The 19687-nt window shown below is 61.2% G+C and overlaps 3 protein-coding genes across 4 annotated transcripts in view; 1 reads left to right on the top strand and 2 right to left on the bottom strand.

Moving 5' to 3' along the window:
* The window catches only part of LOC113217291 (histone-lysine N-methyltransferase 2D-like), a 36359-nt gene extending 24259 nt beyond the window's left edge, over positions 1-12100 (bottom strand). The window contains exons 1-3 of one of the 2 annotated variants that reach the window (XM_052266458.1): positions 11628-12100; positions 9130-9275; positions 8829-8947 (exon numbers count right to left, since the gene is read on the bottom strand). In XM_052266458.1, coding sequence (XP_052122418.1) covers positions 8829-8947; positions 9130-9275; positions 11628-11957 — 595 coding nt within the window. In that variant the 5' untranslated portion in view covers positions 11958-12100. The remainder of the gene's footprint in view (positions 1-8828; positions 8948-9129; positions 9276-11627) is intronic. The other variant, XM_052266457.1, reaches the window with a different exon arrangement.
* Positions 1-19687, top strand: part of LOC113213042 (transcription factor MafB) — an 85221-nt gene that overhangs the window by 15474 nt on the left and 50060 nt on the right. The gene's annotated exons all lie outside the window — the stretch shown is intronic.
* LOC113213039 (cytochrome P450 4C1-like) lies at positions 2210-5673 on the bottom strand. The gene has a single exon (XM_026431962.2). The coding sequence runs from the start codon at positions 5577-5579 to the stop codon at positions 3957-3959; it is 1623 nt and encodes a 540-aa protein (XP_026287747.1). The 5' UTR covers positions 5580-5673; the 3' UTR covers positions 2210-3956.

Below are 19687 nucleotides of genomic sequence, written 5' to 3'. Positions count from 1 at the left end.
GCAGGAGTGAAGGTGAAGGGAGGGACCAATCAGAGGGGCGGCCCCGATAAACGCAAAGAGAAAGAGACAGGAAGGGAGACAGAGAAAGGGCAGGGCCAGGATGGCGGCGAGAGGAGAAGAGAGAGAGAAACGAGAACGACAGGGTGATGGCCCCCGCCGCTGTACACGTTGTTCGTTCACGCCCCGGAGAATGGGAAGAGCAAATCACCTTCCGTTTTCTACAAACGCCCCCCCTCCCTCCCTCCCGCCTCCTCCCCTCACCCTCTGGCCTCCGCTCCCGAATCGTCCGAATAGGAGCGCCGAAGCGGCCGCCGGCATCTTCCTTTCGCGAGCGGGAGCGAGATGGACGCTGGGCGTCGCGTATACGCACGGCACCTTGCTCTTTCCGATTCGAGCGCGAAAGTGTTGCTGCTGGCGACGGCAAGCGGCAAGTGCAGAGGTGAACCTCCCCGCCTATATCCGACTGGTCCGACCCGACAGGGGAGCCTTAATGTCGATGAAGGCAGCGATACGTAACAACTCCTTCGGACGTATGGCGAGGCAGGCGACACGCCCCCGGAGAGACGCAAAAGCATTTAACAAACAAATAACTCCCCCTTCTTCATTTAGCTCACTTGGCGAAAGTGAAGGTGGCGGCGTCGGTGTGGCGGCCCGGGCCTGACAAACTGGTCCAGTGAAGCGGTCTGTTTTCGGGAGGCTGCCGTCGCCTGCTGCCGCTGCTGCCGGTGCGCGCCGCGGTCGACTCGCTTTCCTCTTGTATCGCACGCCCTGATCAGGAGCGTGAGGTGGGAGACATTTTCCCTGACCCCCCCCCCTCTTTTCCCTTTCTCTCTCTCTGTATCTCATATTCAAAGACTCCAGGCAGAAGCCTCCCTTACATTATTAGCGCAGCCCTCCATCAGTCTCGAACGCCTAACGAGTCGAGGGTAGGCCGCCCGCTCAGACAGCGTGTCCGGTTGTTGCCTACGCACCAGGCGCCTCGACGAACCAACTGTGCCGAGTGTAAATGCTTACACTCCCCAGTGTTGTGGGTTTATCCATAAGGGCTATGGCGACTTACAGGCATAGATCGGGTAGGCAAACCCGCAACACTGTGGGGTGTATTGCCTTTACAGACGGTACAGTACTTGCACGATTACATACTCTCTTTCAGATCTGATTTCAAAGTTGCATCTGTTACGCTGTTGTGGTTGTTACTTTTTAAATAAAATGTCTGCCTGTTAAAATGAAATTCCCCGAATATATAACAAACGGCACCCATCTCCTTCCTCTCTCCCTCACCGCGCCGCCCACTGTCGCCCCGCGCGAGTTGTCCCCGGTGCATACGTACCCGCCCGCCGCTCCATAGCCGCTCCGGCCGCGCGGCTGAACGCAAGGCAAAGCCAGTCAGTCCCACGCGGGAGTCCATCACTCACGCGTCACTCCGCTGCTCCCCGCGCCAGCACAGCCAGCGACACGGCGGCCCACGACAACGACGTCGCCGCCGCCGCTTTCGCAAAGCAAAAAGTCTCCCACCCTCGTGCCGTCACCCGTCCTCTACTCCCTCTCCAACCCTATCACGAATACCCACCGTGCCCTGCCGCCTTGTCATAACGTCACGCTCTCCTGTCGCACGCGTCAGAATCATTGAAAGCGATCGTAAAATCTGCAGTGTGCAAATAATGGTGGTTCGTGGACTGGGCGTATAAAAAAAAACCGACTGTGACCAAACTTTCACTGGATAAACCGAGTCTGCACTCGGAAGTGTGCAGAAGCAAGTTAAATACTTGAAAATGTTCAATGGGCGCAGTAGTACATTTGCAAGTGTTCAATTCAGCATTTTGGGCATGCACTAGTAAAAGTGCAACTTAACTTATCTGTTTAAGACTTCCCGCATCGAATCTTGGAAGTGCTCAACAGAGGAGTCGTTGCACGCATCCAAGTGCACAGCCACCGAGTTACCTGTAAGTGTTCGACTACGCAGTTGAACACTTGGAAGTATTTATATTGCAGTTGCACACATGGTTTATCAGTGTTGCTACAGAGAAAGGTGTGCCTCCCAGTCAAACCATTGCGTCGAAGCAAGCTCCAGCTATCTGCCCCCCCCCCCTCCCTCCGTTTTGCTCCCATATTCCCAGACAGAGCAGAATTTTTGTTAGCAGCGACAGTGTTTCAGAGTGTCCACCGGTTTCCGCAGTGATGGAAGGTGGGCAAATAAACGTAAACAAACAAGGAGAAAAGTCTGTTATTTCCGACAAACAAAACGCTACGCGAATACAAATACAAACAGAGACACACACACACACACGGATGCACACATACATACTCACACACGCGCATACACTCACAACAACAAAGCGCAGACGGAGACAAATTATACGGCAGACGGTCGTAAAATCATACAATAAAAACACAAGAAAGGCGGCCAAACAGTCATGGAGGTCATACGCTAATGGCTCGATTGGAGCCCTCTCGTCGATGAGCAGGATGGGTTGCCTGCCCCTCGGGCGCTACGACGCGACGCTGCGCGCACGCCAGAGACCTTAGGTGGCGTAACCCTACCCTAGCCCTTTTAACTTTTCACCTGGCGCTGGCGGAAGTATTGTTCAGCCCTAATCTAAGTTTACTTCAATTTATCTATGTACAAATATTTTACAAAGTTAGTAAAAACTACAGAACTAACCATTCGCATTCGCTCGGAAATAAAATGTTGCGAAGGATCAGATCGAAAGATAAAAGCAGCACGAGACGCAGAGCTCGGTTACTCACGTCGCACACTGACCCGACCCGGGTGACAGAGTGCTCTTCCGACAGTGGCAGCCGCACCGGCTGACTTGGCGCCGAGCCTAGTTCCACCGAGGTGAAGACCCTACCCGACGCGCAGTTCTGAACGAGCACACGGGATGCTTCCTTTACAAAAAGGAGAAGCGAGGGGGGGGGGTCGAAAGGCAGGTTTTTATCTTCCGGCAGAGACAGTCTTTGGGACTATCCAAAAATAGGCCTATCTTATACGGTAACTACGAGACTCGCAATTTACAGCGAAATGCACCGATAAATAATTGGTGGCCCTAAGTAATACTTCAGTTAGGGCCACTAATTATTATTCTTTCGTTCATGGCAATTATGCTCCCTTCCGTGTTGGGTCGGCCGGTATCCCCCTCGGGCACGGACGGACGGACGACCCGTCGAACAAGGGAGTGAGAAGGGACCGCCGCACCGCCGTGGCCTTGACAGCGATCAAGGACGTCGTCCGGTCGGACGAGCCGGCCTGTCCTGTCCGCCACATATGTGCATGCACGCCGGGCTGTCCTCACCTCCGGCCCGGCCAGCAGGAGTTGCGGGTCTGTTGCCACATCCTGGCTGAACGGCGGGAGAGGGAACTCCCGCCCAGCCTGCCGGGGAGATTTCATTCTCGCTCTCACACACACGATTTTGCCCGCAGTACACATCGGGCGCCCGTCAAGTTTATCCAAGTCCTCGTGTGTATTTTGCGTGCGCAAATGGCCCTGGCCCGCTCCTCTGCACGAGACGTCGTTGGCACATCCCTTATTGCACCAGACTTAAACGCGCCTATTTATCGCGTAGGTTTTTTTCCAGAGGCTCTTTCATGTATCGGCATAATTATTGGTCTCTAGGCGGCTGCGTTCAGCTCCGTCTCGGTTTCGACACTATCGTTTACCGTCATGAGCTGCATTTTATATATTACACTAAAACATATGAGCGAGATGCAACATTACAGGGTCACTGATCACGAACACTTACTTACTTATTCACTACTCAAAGGAAGCCAATTTCATCTAATCCACTCCGACCCCTAATATTTGTAATCGCACACTGTTTCAATATCACAATATGGCAGAGAGAGATATTTGGTTGGGAATCTATACACAAGTCACCGAGTCACCAAACACGTTTTTGCTGCAGCGGGCGGAGGTAGCAATGTTTGTGGTGCTGGTGGCAGGTGGCAGGCCGCCTGCTCACCGCCCGGAGGCGTGCGCCGGGAGGGTGGCGCCCGCGCCGAAGTCCCTCCGCAGGACGGAGTCGGTGAAGCTGGGCGGCGGGCTGCAGGCAGCCGGCTCGATCCTCGGGGCCCGCGGCCGCATCCGGATGTTGAAGCCGCCGGAGACGGTGAGGAAGGTGATGACGTCCAGGTTCTTCTCCAGCTCGGCCATGGTGCCGCAGCCCTTGCCCGGCAGCACCTCGAAGCGCCGCACGATCGTCGACATGACGGCCTTCATCTGCAGCAGCGCGTACTTCTGTCCGACGCAGTTCCTGGGGCCGGCGCTGAAGGGCAGGTAGCTGTAGGGGTGGCGGCCGGTGCAGCGCTCGGGCAGGAAGCGGTCCGGGTCGAAGCGCGTGGGCTCCTCCCACAGCGCGGGGTCGCGGTGCGTGACGATGGGCACCATGGCGATGCTCGCGCCCGCCGGCACCACGCCGTCGGTCAGCTGCGCGTCCTCGGTCACGTCCCGGGCCATGGCGGGCAGCACGGGGTACATGCGCAGCGTCTCCTTGAGCACGCGCTCCAGGTACTTGAGGCCCGTGAGCGAGGCGTACGTCACGCCGCCCTCCGGCCCCAGCTCGGCGACGGCCTCGTCCACGACGCGCTCCTGGATGTCCGGGTGCACGGCGAGCAGGATGAGCGCGAACGACATGATGGTGGCCGACGTCTGCTGCACCGAGATGAATGTCCTCAGCTCGCCGCGGAGCTCGGCGTCGTTGAGCACGACGGCGTCCTCGCCGGGCTGGATCTTCATCATGAGATCCAGGAACGAGTAGCCCGCCGCTGCGCCATCGCGCATCTTGATGCGCCGGTCGTCAATGACGCTCTGGGCGAAGCCGTCGATCATGTCGACGGCCTCGTAGAAGCGGCGGCCGGCGGGGGTGAGGCGGTACAGCCAGTCCATCAGCAGCCAGGGGTGCAGCACGCGGTACTGGAGCTGCTCGAACGACTCCTCCATGGCGTCCACGAACTCCTGGCGGTGTGCCGCACTCACCGCCGAGTTGGTCGACTTGTCGAGGCCGAAGGCCGTCTCGAAGATGGTGTCGTTGGCGGTAAAGGCCAGGTGCGGGAAAACGTTGAAGCTGGTGGCGCCGTCGGCGAGCCGTTGCACCCGGTCGCCAAACTCGCGGCCCTTGCGCTCGAACACGTCCACGTACCGCTCCAGGATGCGGAAGTGGAAGGCGTGTGTGATGTGCTTCCGATGAACGCGCCACGCCTCGCCGTTCAGGGTGGCCAGCCCGACGCCGAAGAAGCTCTCCACCGTGCTGTAGATGTACGTCGCCTTCTGGGTGAGCTTGCCGATGACCGCCTCGTAGTCCTCGGGCCTGGTCAGCACCACCATGGGCACGGGGCCGAGGTGGAAGCTGAACGCGCTGGGGCTCCATCTGCCGATGATCGCGAGCCCGTTGTGCAGCACCTTTCCACCGAACGCGAGCTGGACGAGGTTGCCGAGGAGCGGGAGGGTGGGTCTTGGGCCCGGGAACGCGTCCATTGCCTTGCGGAAGGCGGGCGGGCCCCACCAGTAGGGGCCCAGCATCACGCGGCCCCACCGGGAGATGAGCAACACGACAAGGACCGCCACGAGCAGGACCGACTCCATGGCGACGGCCAGGTGACGACTCGCACGGCCGGTGCAGGAGAGCCAAATGGGGGCCGGACGGAAGTACCCGAGTCTTATAGTGCGACGCGGTGCCGCCCCGCGGCGTCCCTCCCCAGCCCCACCCCGCCACGCGATGGTACTGACCCGGCCCGACCCCAGGGCAGCAGCCGAGGCGGCAGCCCAGGCCGCAGCCCAGGCAGCAGCCTCCTCCCGGCGGGCGCGGCCTTGGGGCGGCTGCAGGCTCAAGAGCGGGCCGGGGCCGGGCGGGCGCGGGGCTGGGGGCACATATGGGGGAGGGGCATCTAGGCGGAGTGGGGAGGCCTTTTAGGACCCCTCACCCCTCTACTGGACACGCATGCCTCTCCCTCCCTTCCTCACCAGCACTTGCAATAATGCAACCCGTCCCTCCACCTTCACACACTCCAAGAGCTCACCCCACCCACCCTGACCCGGCGGGGCTCCCCGGTCGTAATCCGTCCACAGAGCACCCCGCTGAGGTCGGGGCGTGTAAATGGACACATAAGACGACTGCAGCCGCTGGCCCGCACACCCCCGCCCCCCGCACCCGAAACTCTACGCCGCGGCGACCTTACGGAACCTTTTATTGTGTGGTAATTCCAGGGAGCGCATGATGTGTGCGGACTGCGTCATCCGCAGGCCAGTGTCAATCCCTCAGGGTCCCATGCGTGCCCTGGCCCCGCCACCAATTGCCAATTTGCCCACCAGGCGCGGATCCAGAGGGGAGGGTTGGGTCGTGTAAGACCAAATTTTAATTTAATTCCTCTAGCAAAATTAAAAAAAGGAAATGTATTATGCTCAGATCCGATCGGAGTCGGAATAGCAAGTTACTAGCCGCAAAATGTCACAGACAGTCTGACATTTTAATCGCCGTAGGAAAAATTTCAAAGTCATCAGTTGAGGGTGAGCGCAGACGCAGAACCCGTCGGTAACAGACCACCAGATCCAGAGAAAATTGCTTCAAATGTCAATGGATGCATTAAGTAAGGGATCGTCCAGAAAGTACGCCAGTCAACCGCCGTAACTGAATTACCTAGTTCAGCCATACAAGCTCTCATGGCGCCTGCTTGGTAGGCAATATCTTACTTACAGTGCATGCGTGTTCTGCGGGGTGGCCTACCACGAGTCTCCGAGGCACCGAGGACACGTATTTAACCAATTAATCTCGAGGAAAACATACGTACTCTCTGGACGATCCCTATGCACAACCACAACCCAGATTTACGTCCCACACTCTTGGGTGTAAAAAAAAGTTACAGTGTAAACTGCGAAACGGACCCCTGATGAAGAAAACTAAATTATATATCCTGGTGTGAATAAAGTAATAAACATTCCTGCACATTGTACCTTCGTACTGATTTCGGGAGTACGACGTTTTCCGGGTGGGGGAGGGGCGGCCTGCGCGAGCCTCAGCTTTGGGCGTCCCTGCTGCAGGACTGGGCCTCCGCTGCTGTTGCCCGCGACGCGACGGGTTTCGTGTTTGTGCACTCCGCGCGGCATGCGGACGAGCTGTCATCAGGCGACCACTCCCGGGCCTGGCCCGGCCTGGGCGGGACGATGGCTAAAAAGATGACCACACTGCAGAGTCCCACCGCCCTCCAGCAGGTCGGATTGCACGGGCCATCGTATCGTCCTTTTGACGTCAGCGTATACCGCGTCGCAGTGACGTCGAACTGCGAGAGTGCGTGCTCCGTGCCGCGTGTGCTCTTGCGTGCGAACTGCATGTATTCTCTGATAACATCTTAAGTACCACGCTGCCACAACAGTACTACTGCCGAACTGGACGGGTATCGGCGAGCCGATGCATTCCGGCTCTGTCCATTTGCTCCTTACTGTCGGCCTGAGCGGAGTGGGCATGGGCAACTCGCCCGCGAGCGCGCGGTAGGATACCCAATGGCTCCAGCGCCACCGGCCTGGCCGGACACCCTCGTACATTATGATGATTGCGAACGGAAACTGATTTTTCTCGGCTGGCTGAACCGCGCAAATGCGAGTGCCAAGTCGGGTGTCGGCGGCCAGCACCGCGGTGCAGCACAGCGCGCTCTCTGGCACTCGATGGCACTGCTGCGCCGACCGGGGTACAGAAACGACTCAGATCTCGTATGGACAACGGATGTCCTCTGGCTCAGTTGGATTACCCTTGGATTACCCCGAGTCAATCCGGGGCCGGGTATCTGCTGTTTGTACCCATATTACCCTCGGACTACCCCGAATTATCATCGGATTGACCTGGATTATCTTCAGATTATCGCTGGATTATCGCAGGATTGCCCCATATTAAGCCTTGATTATCCTCGGATTACACCCGGATTATCCTCGCACTGCCCGCTAATTACTCCCGGTTGGCTCGACTCTGGCCGTGTCTAGCGGATTCCCCGCGTCGCGCTTCCCCTCGCTCGGTGCACCACGTGGGCGGCGCAATGGCTCCAGCGGCGCTCGGGTCCAGTCTAGCGCGAGCGCGTTTCCTCGTGCGGGTTTTCGCGAGCGCGGACAGCAACATTCCTGTGGCGCGTGTCCCGGCACTCTCAGCCCGGACGTCTTGGCGGAAGAGCCACACACGACGATGTCGCCCGCGCGGAGAATGAACGGCACGCCGGCAGGCGTTCGCACGAGCCGCTGGAGAGCGCTGGCCGCGACGAGCGCTGCGCTGCGGCTGCGGAGGCGGCGAGCGCCGAGCGCGGAAAATCCCAAGGCGGGGCCGAGTGGCAGGGCAGCGACCGGAACACACGCCCCCCCCCCCTCCCCCGCGGTGTGATCGAGTTGGACCGTCCGCGCCGCGCTGGGGTAGGTCGTGCTGCTCGCGCATATGGCCAGACCTGGCGGACCTGCGGCCCACGGCGGCGGCACAGGGTAACAACCAGTCGGGGACCCGCGACGGGGAGCCGAAACAAAACAGACAAAACGCGCCCGAAAACGGCGCGTGCAGCTCGAGGCAACTGGCTCGACCTTGTCGTTTTCGAACACGTATGTCTAGGCGGGTTAGACGCTTGGTTGCGGGGCGTATCCCGCAGGTCCCCCCCCCCCCTCCTCCCCTCACCCGGTAGCGCGGCTTGTCACACGTCGCCATACCGTCACCGTCACGCGTCGTGTTCTTGACGTGTCACGCTGTGCATGCTGCACTGACGCACATGCGCGGTGATCCCCTCCGGCAGGGTGAAGGACCCCGTCATCCTCCTCCTCCTCCTCATCGGGTACAGAAAAAAATTGAACACGTGCTGCGGAGGTACTCACCCTGCTGCGCCTGCAGCCCGCTGACGGCCGCGGTCCCGGGCGCCGCCATCAGGGACCCCGTCTTGGACGCGAGCAGGTGCGCGCCCATCATCGGGGCTGGTGTCGGCTCCAGGAGTATCCTGTCGCAGAACGCACAGCAGATGAGCAATATTGTTTCTTTTCCGTTTCTTCTCGACTCGACTGAGGCAAATGTATGAGCTTTTCATCATATATGTTATGTCCACATAGATGGTCGTGGAAATACTGCGCAACCTTGGCCTACGGCCATGCAAGAGTCCGCGCGTTAAAAAGGAGAACACACCTCAGGCTGCTGAGGTCCTGCTCCTGTTGACTCAGAAGGTGCCGCCGCGTGTCCAGGATGCCGGTGGAGTAGGACTCGTGGCGGGTGAACTTGCACCGGGAGTCCTCGGCCGGGCCGCAGTGGAACATGTAGCACGTCCCGGGGCTCTGCAAACAACGAGAAAACAAACCACCGCTTTATGCCATCGAGGAGGCTAGAGATAATGAAAACTGAATTGTATTGTAAAGTGCAGCGGCGCAGCGCGAAGTACCGGGTAGTACACCATGTCCCCGGCCGGGCCGGCCGTATCGCCATGACCATCGCAAGGCTGGCCGCACCCCGCCGAGTCATTGTCATGGAGAAAGGCCCCCAGCTGGCGGCCGGCCGCCGATGCCGGAGATGTAACAACGCGTTTACTACGGCAGAGAACTTTCGCGTCATCAGCTGGGGAAGGAAGGGGGGGCTTTGCCTCCGTGCTACGCCGGAGGCGGAGGCTCGGGGGAGAATTTCGCACACAAGATCCCCGTGATACCCCCACCATCTCTCAGCGTCGATGTCGATTGCTGTGTATCGTGACAGGCTTCAAACTCAAAACACAAACGTGTAAGGAATCACCCTACCCCACTTGCTACCCACACCCCCCGTGTTGTTGGAAAGCTTAATGTATTTTGTTCTTTTCTGACGAATTGCCATTATTTCACTGTGTTAACTCTTGACTCTCGTATTTTTCAGGTACTACCCCCACTCTCGGTATCGGAGACATAAAGTCCATGCCAGTATAACTACGATTTACTACAAGTAGTAAGTTTCGTCCCGTCAAAAGTACCTCGGATACAGGTAGGGTGACTTGAGCCTCACTGCCCCGGCCCTCAACCACCGCGTTGGTGTTAAGGGAAACATAACGGTCCCCCGTCGTGGTGTAGGCGGTGATATGGGAAAATTGCCGTACTCTGAAGCCAGCCGCGCAGGGGCACTCCTCGTGCTCAGCGCCATGTGCACCTAGATCTCTCACCAGACAACTTTGTTATTATTGTTACGTGGGCTATCATCTGCGTCTTCTTCATTGTACGGGCCCCACGGCGGCAAGACCGCTGACGAAGGGGGTGGGAGAGGAAAAGAAGTGGAAGAAGTGATCCCGGCCGGTCTCCTAGACTACAGGAGGGGGCCGGGGTGCGCAATTCCCAGTGGAGAAAGACCCGGTTTAAAAAGAACAAAAAATGTGAAATGACGTTGAATGGAATGCCAAGAACTTTGTCGGGTCATCGTGAAGAATACCACCGGTATACTTTTTTCTCACCTTCTATACATAGACAGCTTCAAAGTCTACAGTACGCAAAGTAAAGACAAGAGAAATTGCACCGTGGCAGAAAACGCTTATTTCGACTTATTTGTACCAGTTTCACTATAGATTCCCGCTTAGTTTGAGCGATTTCTGTTGATTTCTATTAATTGTTATCCTGATGATTCCCAGGCAGGGGTACAAATGATTCCCGGAGTTGTTGCCCCCTCGGTGTCAACGAGAAAGACAATTTAATTTCGGATATTTTTCTCTCGGTGCACAATGATTGATGGGTAAACAAGTCGTTCCGTTCGTTCATTATTGTGCCCATTGGTGGCCTCCGGGACCAACCGGGACCAGGGACCAGCAAAGCGAGTCTTGCTGCGATTGGCGGGTGTGCGCGGGAGGCGCGGGACGGGCGTCCGGCTGTTGATTTCCCTCGAGTCCGTTGGGGTCTCTTGTCTCTCCTCCCCTGCCTGTATTTCTCTCCCTCTCTCTCCCTCTCTCACTCTCTCCTACAGCTTCACCCTTTCCCCCTCCCTCTCCCCCCTCTCGTCTCTCATTTCCGCGGACGGGTGTGGTGGAGATGAATCTAGCAAACAAAACCCCGGAGAGGAGGATTGCGGAAGCGGCTGGTTATTGCGCCCGAGCATCAACGGCAACTGATGGAACACGCAGCGCATTTTCCACGGAACAGTAAACTCTGATGGGCGTTACATATCGGGTTGGTTTCGTGGCGTTCCTCGCTGTCTTTTCCTTTCCCGTGCTCGCGCAAACGACCGTCAGCTGTACAGCTGAGGGAGGTTATGGCGGCGCAGAGTCAGTCCGACACGAACCGCAGCCCTCCGCTCCCTCTACCCACCCCCTCCGCGCAACTTTAGGTTAGGGTCACCACCGCCAAGGTAAAGTCAACAATCCGCGCGGACTGACCCAATTTCGGACGTCACAACTTTACATGATTCCGAGGAGCAGGGGATGGTACCTGCGAGGTCGCGATGCTGCCGGATGGTCACTTTCGGCTAGGGACGGACGTCAATCTGCAAGCTTCGACGTTGTGATCCTTCTGACGGACGGGAAGCACGAAAACAAAACGCATGGCTAGACGAGCGCGGGCGGCAATACAATGACCAACGGGGTGCGATGCAGTGCAGCTCGGCCGCGTACATCTGCTGCAGCAGGGCGAGCGGATGACGAGGACCGCGCAGCCCGCTTAAATTACGCGAACGATAACCCTCCTCACCTGCTTCTCCTCAAACACGAACACGTCGCACTTGTCCGTCTCGCAGCACAGCCGCAGGCACTCGTCCCGGGTCAGGACATCCTTGACGGCCAGGTTGACGGCACCCATCCTCTTGGAGTCCTGGGTGCGGATAATCTGGTCGCGCTGCACGTCAAAGTTGTCGACGCACGTCTGCAGGTCCAGGTCGTACCGCTTGGCGAGGCGCAGGGGCCCGGGAGGCGCGCCCGCGAGGATGGCGGGGTTCTGCTCGCCCGCCCCGGCCGAGGCCACCGACGTGACCGCGGCGCCGAGCACGCCGACGAGGAGGGCGACCACTCCGTGTCCGTCCATGGTGAGCAGGCGGGGGCGAGCCCCAAGTCCGACGAGCGGCTGCCTGCGGCCAGGGCCGACGCCAACGTCTCTGCGTCGCAGACGGTCTTGTTTTCCGAATGACACGGGGAGCGCGAGCGCGAGTGCTGCCAACCCTCGGAGCTAGCAGGGACCGTCGGGGGCGGCGCGGGGGCAGGCGGGGGCGGGGTGGGCCCCCAGCTGTATGGCCGGGGGGAGGGCCGCGTCCGCAGAGCGCGCGCGGAGGGCCGCCCGGGTGGGTAGCCCACCCGCATGACGCGGCAGTGCGGCGGGCCCCGCGCCCCGCACGCAGCCCGAGGGGCGAGGGAGACGCGGGGACGGGAAGGGGGGAGGGGTTGCCCAATCAATACTGCCCGCGCTGCGCCCGCCTGGACTGGACTACCATGGCGGCGAGCTGTGAGGATGGGCCCGCAACGACGCACTGTCGCTAGCCGCCTAAATAGAAGACTGCGTTTCAATGGAAACTCAGCTTGGCACCGGCTTCATCAGAGGAAACACTCGCGGGAATCAGAATCATCGCGTACCCCATGACTCCAAGCATGAATCATTTATCCAACCACCCGAGGCGCCCGGCGCGTCCGCGGGGTATCCGCGCTCATCCGCGGCGGGCTCGCGGGCGCGGGGTCGCGACGCGGCGCGCAGTACGGTGGCGCCCCCCGGCGGCCGGGCGCGGGACTCGCTCGCGACGCCCGGGCGGCGGCAGCGGCGGCGCGACGCGCGCTGTTCAAGCTCAAGCCCGCCGCCGCCGCGCAGAGGGCGGTGAGATGGAGCGGTGGGGGAGGGCGAGAGAGATAGAGACAGGTAGGGAGGGGAGCGGCGAGGGGCAAAGCAAGCGTGTCTGCCGTCAGTCTGGTCCGCCTCCTGCACCCGAGCTCGTGCCGCCGCGAGCCCCGCCGTGTTCACGTACCCCAGGCCGCCGCCGTCGTCGTCCGTGTGGCCCGCGTCCAGTGCGACAGTGACAGTGTGTGCGTCGGCGTGCTCGCGCCGCAGCCCCCGCGCCGTGACCCCTTGGATTACGCCTGCAACCCCTTCGGGCCAGCAGCAGCCCCCGCCGCGGCGAGAGGCAAGCCGTCGTACTCAGCGAGCCGGTAAGACACGGCTAGGGCTGTGGACCAAACGGGGGTGGGAAGAGGTCGAAGAGAGAGGGGAGGGGGGCGGGTAGAATGTAAGGGAGGAGAGCCGGGTGTGAAGGCACGGCGAAGGAGAGGCCGAAGAAACTGCGGAGGGAGGAGGTTGGGGAGGAGTGTGCGGCTGGAGAGAGGGGCGGTGGTGTGGCGATGTTGGATGCTGCTCAGTGGGGTTGCTTTCCCTACGGCGGGGTCGAGGGTGGGCGGCGCGGTGTGTGAGGGGCCGTAGGGGTTGCCGTCTATGCGCGGTGGCCGGCGCGGCCCCGCTCTGCGCTGCCCCCGCGTGGCTATAGCTGCAAACCCGCCCCTCTACCCCGTAAAGGTGAGAGCAAAGTAATACTTCCTCATGTCGTTCAGGGAAGGACAAAAAGAGAGAGGATGTGTGTGTGTGTGCGCGCGCTCGCGCGTGTGTGCGTGTGTGTGTATGTGTGTAGGTATTAGAGAGAGGGGGTGGGGAGAGGGAGAGAGAGCTCTCTTTCTTTTTCCTACTATGATTTGTGCGCGTGAAGATCAAAGCAATCAAAGCATAGAAGTTTGCTCCGGAACCAGAGGGAACAATCAGTTTTCGACCCCTTCTTCCTACCGGTAGTAGCATCGGAAGGCAATCGCATTGAGCCGACGATAGGGCGGTCGGCCAAAGCCGCTTGCGCGCGCCCTGCTGCTGATTGTGAGAGGGAGGTGGGGCTTTGCGCGAAAGTTTTGCATAAAAACACTTCACCGCTCCACCACGGCCGTGCTTATTGCCGCTGAGCCGCCGGCTCTCCCACAGCGCCACAAAAGAGGCAGAGCGGCATGCTGCGCTGTGTCTGCTATCGATTCGCGTAAAGCACACCGGCGGGGGCATCGGGGGGACACCGGGGGGGCTGCGTGACATCCCGACGCGATCCGACCCGACCCGACCGGCCGACCGGACAGGACAGGACAGACGACAGACCCGCCGCGGGCTAACAATGCGGCGTGCTCCGTTTCCACGCGCCGGCGGCGGACGCGACGAGCCGGGCGACAATGCGGCGGGAGGGTCAGGGGGCGGGGGAGAGGCCGATGCGATGGGGGATGTCGCGGGGCCCGCGGCAGGGCGGCGTCGGTGGCGGCGCGGGTCAACTTCTTGTCGTGCCCTGCCGTGCCGCACTTGCTGCTTCGCCAAGCAAAAAGTTTGCACTACTACACTCCTTTTTGCGTGCGTCGACAAGGACACAGTCGACTCGCTTCTTCAGGGCCACACCCACACCCCTTGGGGGCTGATAAGGAGGTGGAGGTGGTTTCAGGGGAGGTGGAGAGGGAGGGGGTGGCGGGCGAACCCGGTCCATAGCGATGACCTTGCAATCACCCCCAGCAGGGTTAGACAACCCAACCCACACCACCCCGCACGCATTTTTATCTGCTCGCCCCCCTTCCCCTTTCCATCACTCACCCCCCTCCCTCCTACCCCCTCGCGGCTCCAAGCGCGCAGCGCAGCTGCTGCTGCAGGGCAGGGCCACGGCTGCAGGGGGAGGGGGTGAGGAGAGGCACGCTGCGGGGTTGGTTGGTAGCGCCGGGTGCCCCGCCCGCCTAGATCCTTCCGCCCGCTGATTCCTCACGTATCTAGCTCCAGGCCCTGTAGCCCCCTTCCCGCCTTCCCCTCTCCCCCGACGGGATCATCCCCTGCAGCACACGTCCCGCCGCTCCCCATCCCCATGTCGGGGATATGGGGCGAGGGGGTGATCCTGCAGTACTATTAGCGTGCCGGAGACTCATGCGTTGGGCGTGCTAGCTCTCCTCACGGAGAAGAAAAGGTGCTCCGTCTTGTCCCTATCAGACGGCGTCCGTTTGCGTCGGACGCCCAAGCCTGTGTTCTATCCTCGCCGAATTCGGCGGCCGCGGCGCTAACTGCCCTTTTTTTCCGCGCGCTTCGTTTATCGGCAGCGAGAATGATTGCGCGGGAGGAGCTCCAGAGAGCCCCGGAGGAGGCCGGGCGCGCGCCCAACGCAGGCCTCTATTGTGTGCGGGACAGCCGATGGGGCGAGCCCCGCAGCTCCGCGTGGCGCTGCGCGTGGAGCACCTCGGCACCACCCGCTGCCCCCTCCCCTCGTGCGTGCGCGTGCGAGTGCGCGCTCGCGTGCGGCGGGCCGTGGCGTCACGCTCTAACGGGAGGACGGCGCATAGAGCACGAGCAGGGGGCCGTCCTCAAAGCAGCAGAGGATGCTGGCTCGCCGAGGGGGCCGGCCCTGAGCGCGGTGGTGGCACGCTGCCGGAGGGACAACGCCCCGCGACCACGACGATGGCGCCCCGCGCCCGCCCCGCGACCCCGGCGGCGCCCACGCCCACGCCCGCGCCGCCAACGCCCGGAGCGCCGGCCGCGCCAGGGCAAAAACTTTGGTGTGGAATTCCAGCGGAGGCTGCGGAGTCTGACGAACGAACACTACCCTCCCTCCGGGTAATTACAGTCGGGGCGGAGTTTAATAACGGCTGAAAGGGAGCCTTGGCAAGGACGCCGAGGCTCCGGCCGGAGTCACGACTGTAGCGCGCCGCGCCCGGAGCCGCCCGGAGCCGCCCGGAGCCGGCCCCGGCACCAGCTCAGCCGGCTTGGGCGCAATCCAAAAGCGATTCTTGTTTTCGGCCGCCGCCCCGCCCCGGCCCTGCTGGGCCCCGCCTGTAAGCTTCCCTATAAACCTGCCGCCTCTTCGACAGCTTGAGCTGGCAACTTAGGCGCAGCAGAGGCAGGAGCGAGCGCAGCCGTGCCGCCCGGCCGGGGCGTGACGTGTGCACTGCAACGGGCACAAACTGCCGTCCCTGCACGGGGGGGAACGTTACGTTGGACCTTTACTCCCAGCTGTACGAGTGGAACTTGGACTTGAGCTACACTTCGCATTGGACGGGGGTCTAAAAATAAAGACACCCGTACACACACAGTCGGGCGACCTAGGAGCTGCGTGGACGGGCATGCCGCGGTATGTTGGCTGCTGCGCTGACCGATCGCCGCAGTGCTCGCCGATAACCCCTCGACGTCTCATCTAACTGCGTGGCCTGGAACGGAACAGAGTGATGCATATCGGAGGAGGCCTTATTCTGCCTCCATGTCAGCGAGGCGGGTCGCGGAGCAGAGGATGGGAGACGAGACGAGGAGATTGAAAAAGTTGGGAAAAGTCGATAACTCGACGATAAGACGCGCCTATTTTTATTTTATTTCTTTTCACCGCGGCCGCCGCTCCGCCGTCGTCGTCGGCGTCGCCGACAAGCACTTCTCGGCCGCAGCAGCGGCAGCGGCAGAAACTGCTCATGCCGCGCGGGAAGCTAAAGCGTTTATTCGTGCCACTAACTTCAGCTCGCGTGCTTTTAGGCGCATTTTGGAGTTTGGAGTGTGGGCGGGGCGAGCAGGACCGGAGGTCCAGCAGCAGGAGCGGACGCGGCGGCCCGCATCAGTCGGCACGGGGCGCTCAGCAGGGGGTGGGGGTAGAGGCACCACGGCCACGGCCGTTCGGAGCGCGAGGGGAGCTGGAGCTAACGAGATAATTCCGGAGAAAAAACGTTTGCACAGCAACAGCAGACCCGCCCGACACCGTGCTACACTGCGACGGAGACGGATTTCTCGTGATTTTCCGCATCTCAAGGCCGTCAGCGAGGCGGCGGGCGGCGGCGGGTGCGGTGGGGTGGACCCCGTCTCCAGGGTGGTGCGGCGGGGTGCAGTCCTGTCCGGCCCGGTCGGGCCCCGCCGCCGCCAGCGTCATCAGTATCATCCCCTCTTGCGAGCCACTCTGCCAAACCGGCGGCGCCCGGCGCGGCGCTGCGCTGGGAGGGGAATCATGCAAATTGCGTGTCCTTGGGGCCGAGCCAGCGGGCCCGCTGGACACGGCCGCGGACTCACCCCCGGGGGAGAGGGGGGCGCACCGGACGAGGCGGTGTATACACCCCCCGGGGGTGGAGGCAGGCGGTGAGAGGGGGCTACACGACCCCCTGGATAGTGTGATTGCCTCGTGTGCGTCGTCGCCCGCGTCGCTCCGGGGGACGGGCGACAGGGAGGTTCTGCAGGCCGTCGCGTATACGTCGTCTGCTGGAATGGTTATGGTCGCACCCGCCGCCATGTGTGGCCTCTCTCTCTTCCTGCTCGTCGTGCTCCCGATCCTGCTTCTCTCCTGCTCCTGCATCTCTTTCTTCTGGTCGTCGTGCTCCTGATCCTGCTTCTCTCCTGCTCCTGCACCTCTTCCTCCTGCTCGTCGTCCTCTTGCTCCTGCTCCTGCCCTGCCTCCTGCTTTTGCTCCTGATGCCGCTCCTGCCCCTGCTCTTGCTTCTGCTCCTCTCTCACCCGCCCGCTCTCCCGCGCGGCCTCCGTCCGGCTGCTCTGCTACACCGAAGCTGCCTCCTCATTTCGCCCCGCGCCGCGGCGTGCCGTGTGCCCGATATATGCAAAATGAGTCCGACAGAGAGGAGGGTGGGGCAGAACGGCAGAACCAGAGCCACGTGCTAATGGAATCCTGATTAGCCCAGCCAGGCCAGCCTCCCGTATAGCCTCCCCCACCCCATACCAGCGTCGCGCCGCGCAGAGACCTCAAACGGGCTGACTCTGACGGGCTCCCGGCTTGTAGCGCGTGAGGCGCTGAGTATGAGCCCGCCCGTGCCCGCACAGATATGAGCCCGCCCGAGCCCGCCCGCCTCCCGGAGCTCGAGCCCGCACCAGCCCGTCGCGGGCTCCGGCGGGCTGCCTGAGTTCTGCCGATTCTGGGCTAGAATCGCCTTCTCTCATTGGCTGCCGGGACGGACGGGCTGGCGCGGGCGGGCTCGGGCGGGCTCATGCGGGCTCCCTTGCTTTGCAAAGCGCTCCGGAAGAGTTTTGGCCGAAGCCTGCCGGACGGCGGCTCCGTCGGAACAGACTACCGCTGCAACACTCTGACTGACCGAGCGGGCCGCGCGAGAGCAGCCCGCCTGAGTCAGCCCGTTTGAGGTCTCTGGCGCCGCGCCACCAGGGGGATAGATAGGGGAGCGGAGCAGCAAATTTCTGACGTGTTCCGCCCTCCTTGGTGGTGGTGGTGGTGGCGGCGGCGGGATGGCAGCGGCAGAGCCCCGCTTCACGCCCCGCTACCAGGCGTGTGGGGGCCATGATGGGGGCTCCTCCTGTCTGCTTGCTGCCAAATTTGCCGCCCACTCACACGTAGACACGCTGTGCACACACACACACACACACACACACACACACACACACACACACACACACACACACACAAAGTCGCTAGACGTCCGAAGAAGTATGACGCATGGGGAAAGGAAAAAGGAGGAAGAGGGAGAGAGTTTTCTTTGCCGAACTGCTCCACGTCGCCGTCCAACGTCGTTTCGGAGAAATGAACAGGGCTATTGACATTATTACTTTTTCGGCTTTGGAGGTAATGCGTTCGGGAATAAGAACACGAGCGTGGCAGAGAGAGAGAGAGAGGGGGGGGGGAAGATAAAGGGGAGAGTGGAAAGGAAGCGGAGAGGGAGAGAGAGAGAGAAATGTCTGACGCAGCGCGACAGGTCGGAAACCCAGTAATGAGCCAGCCATGGCAGCCCGGCCCGGCACCCGTGCCTCCAACCCCGCCCTTCCCTTCCCTTCCCCCGGTCCAGTCCCCCGGCCTGCTGCTGGCCCAGCCCACCGGAGCAGAAGCGCCTTCCCCTCCTCTCCCCCTGCTTCTATGGGCTACCTCCGCGAGCTCCACGCAGCGCCGGTGCGGTGCGTATCCCATGCTGCCGGGAGGAGGAATACGAAACAGAGTCGAAATTACGTGCTTGAGCGTCGAGCCGAGCGCCGCCTGGGCCCGCTGCTGCGCCTCTAAGTCGAGCCCGGCCGGACGATTAAGTCGTTGGCCCCTGAAGCGAGGCGTTCTCTATGGCTGCCGCTCACGGTCGCTCACGGTACGTGAGAAGCCGCGGTGTGACACAGTCGTTCGTTCGTTGTCAAGTTCGTATAATGTCGTCGTCTGCTTTCTGGGGTTCTTGAATCAATCATGCCGATATAAACGAAGGCACATTCCGCTCGCCGCGTGGGCCGCGCGTACAGTCGGCAGGAGGTTGACCTCCTCGTCCTGCTGGCCGAGCCGTCGCCGCCGAGCCCGAGCCGATAACGCCGATGCAGCTCCGCCGTGGAGATCGAGAGGCCATCGGCCATTGTCTCTTCGGAGGCCTCCGGAGTTGAGACGTCAGCAGCTCTCTCTCTCTATCACCCTCATGACTAGTCAATGACCGGCCCTACCGACCGGCCGCCGGTCGCCTCCCGTCCCGTGGCAGTTTAGGCCCTCTGACCGCTATAGGTGCCGACAGCCCAAACCGACAGGCTGAAAGGGGAAGGGGGGAATGGATGGAGCAGCTTTCGGATTGTCAACTTGGATGCGTTCGAAAGGTTTCTCTCCCGGTTGCGTCGTCGTGCATCTCTGCTGCACCGCTAGAGTGACTCTGGCTAATGGTGCAAGAGAGATGACAGACGTCTCTGAAGTGTGCTTGTGGTGGTGGCCTTTTTTTTCGACGGTCAGCAGCCGGTTGGCAAAGCCACCATTGCAGCCGCGATTAGTGCAACGTGCTGGTGGCCGCCACCGTTCGTTGTGGGGAAAGAAATGAACTGGAGGATCTGCGAGATTCGAATCA

Source organism: Frankliniella occidentalis, unplaced genomic scaffold, assembly GCF_000697945.3.
Source record: "Frankliniella occidentalis isolate FOCC.00 unplaced genomic scaffold, Focc_3.1 Scaffold39, whole genome shotgun sequence".
NCBI lineage: Eukaryota > Metazoa > Arthropoda > Insecta > Thysanoptera > Thripidae > Frankliniella > Frankliniella occidentalis.
Note: the sequence above shows the minus strand (reverse complement) of the source record. Positions and strands in the feature narration are given on the sequence as shown.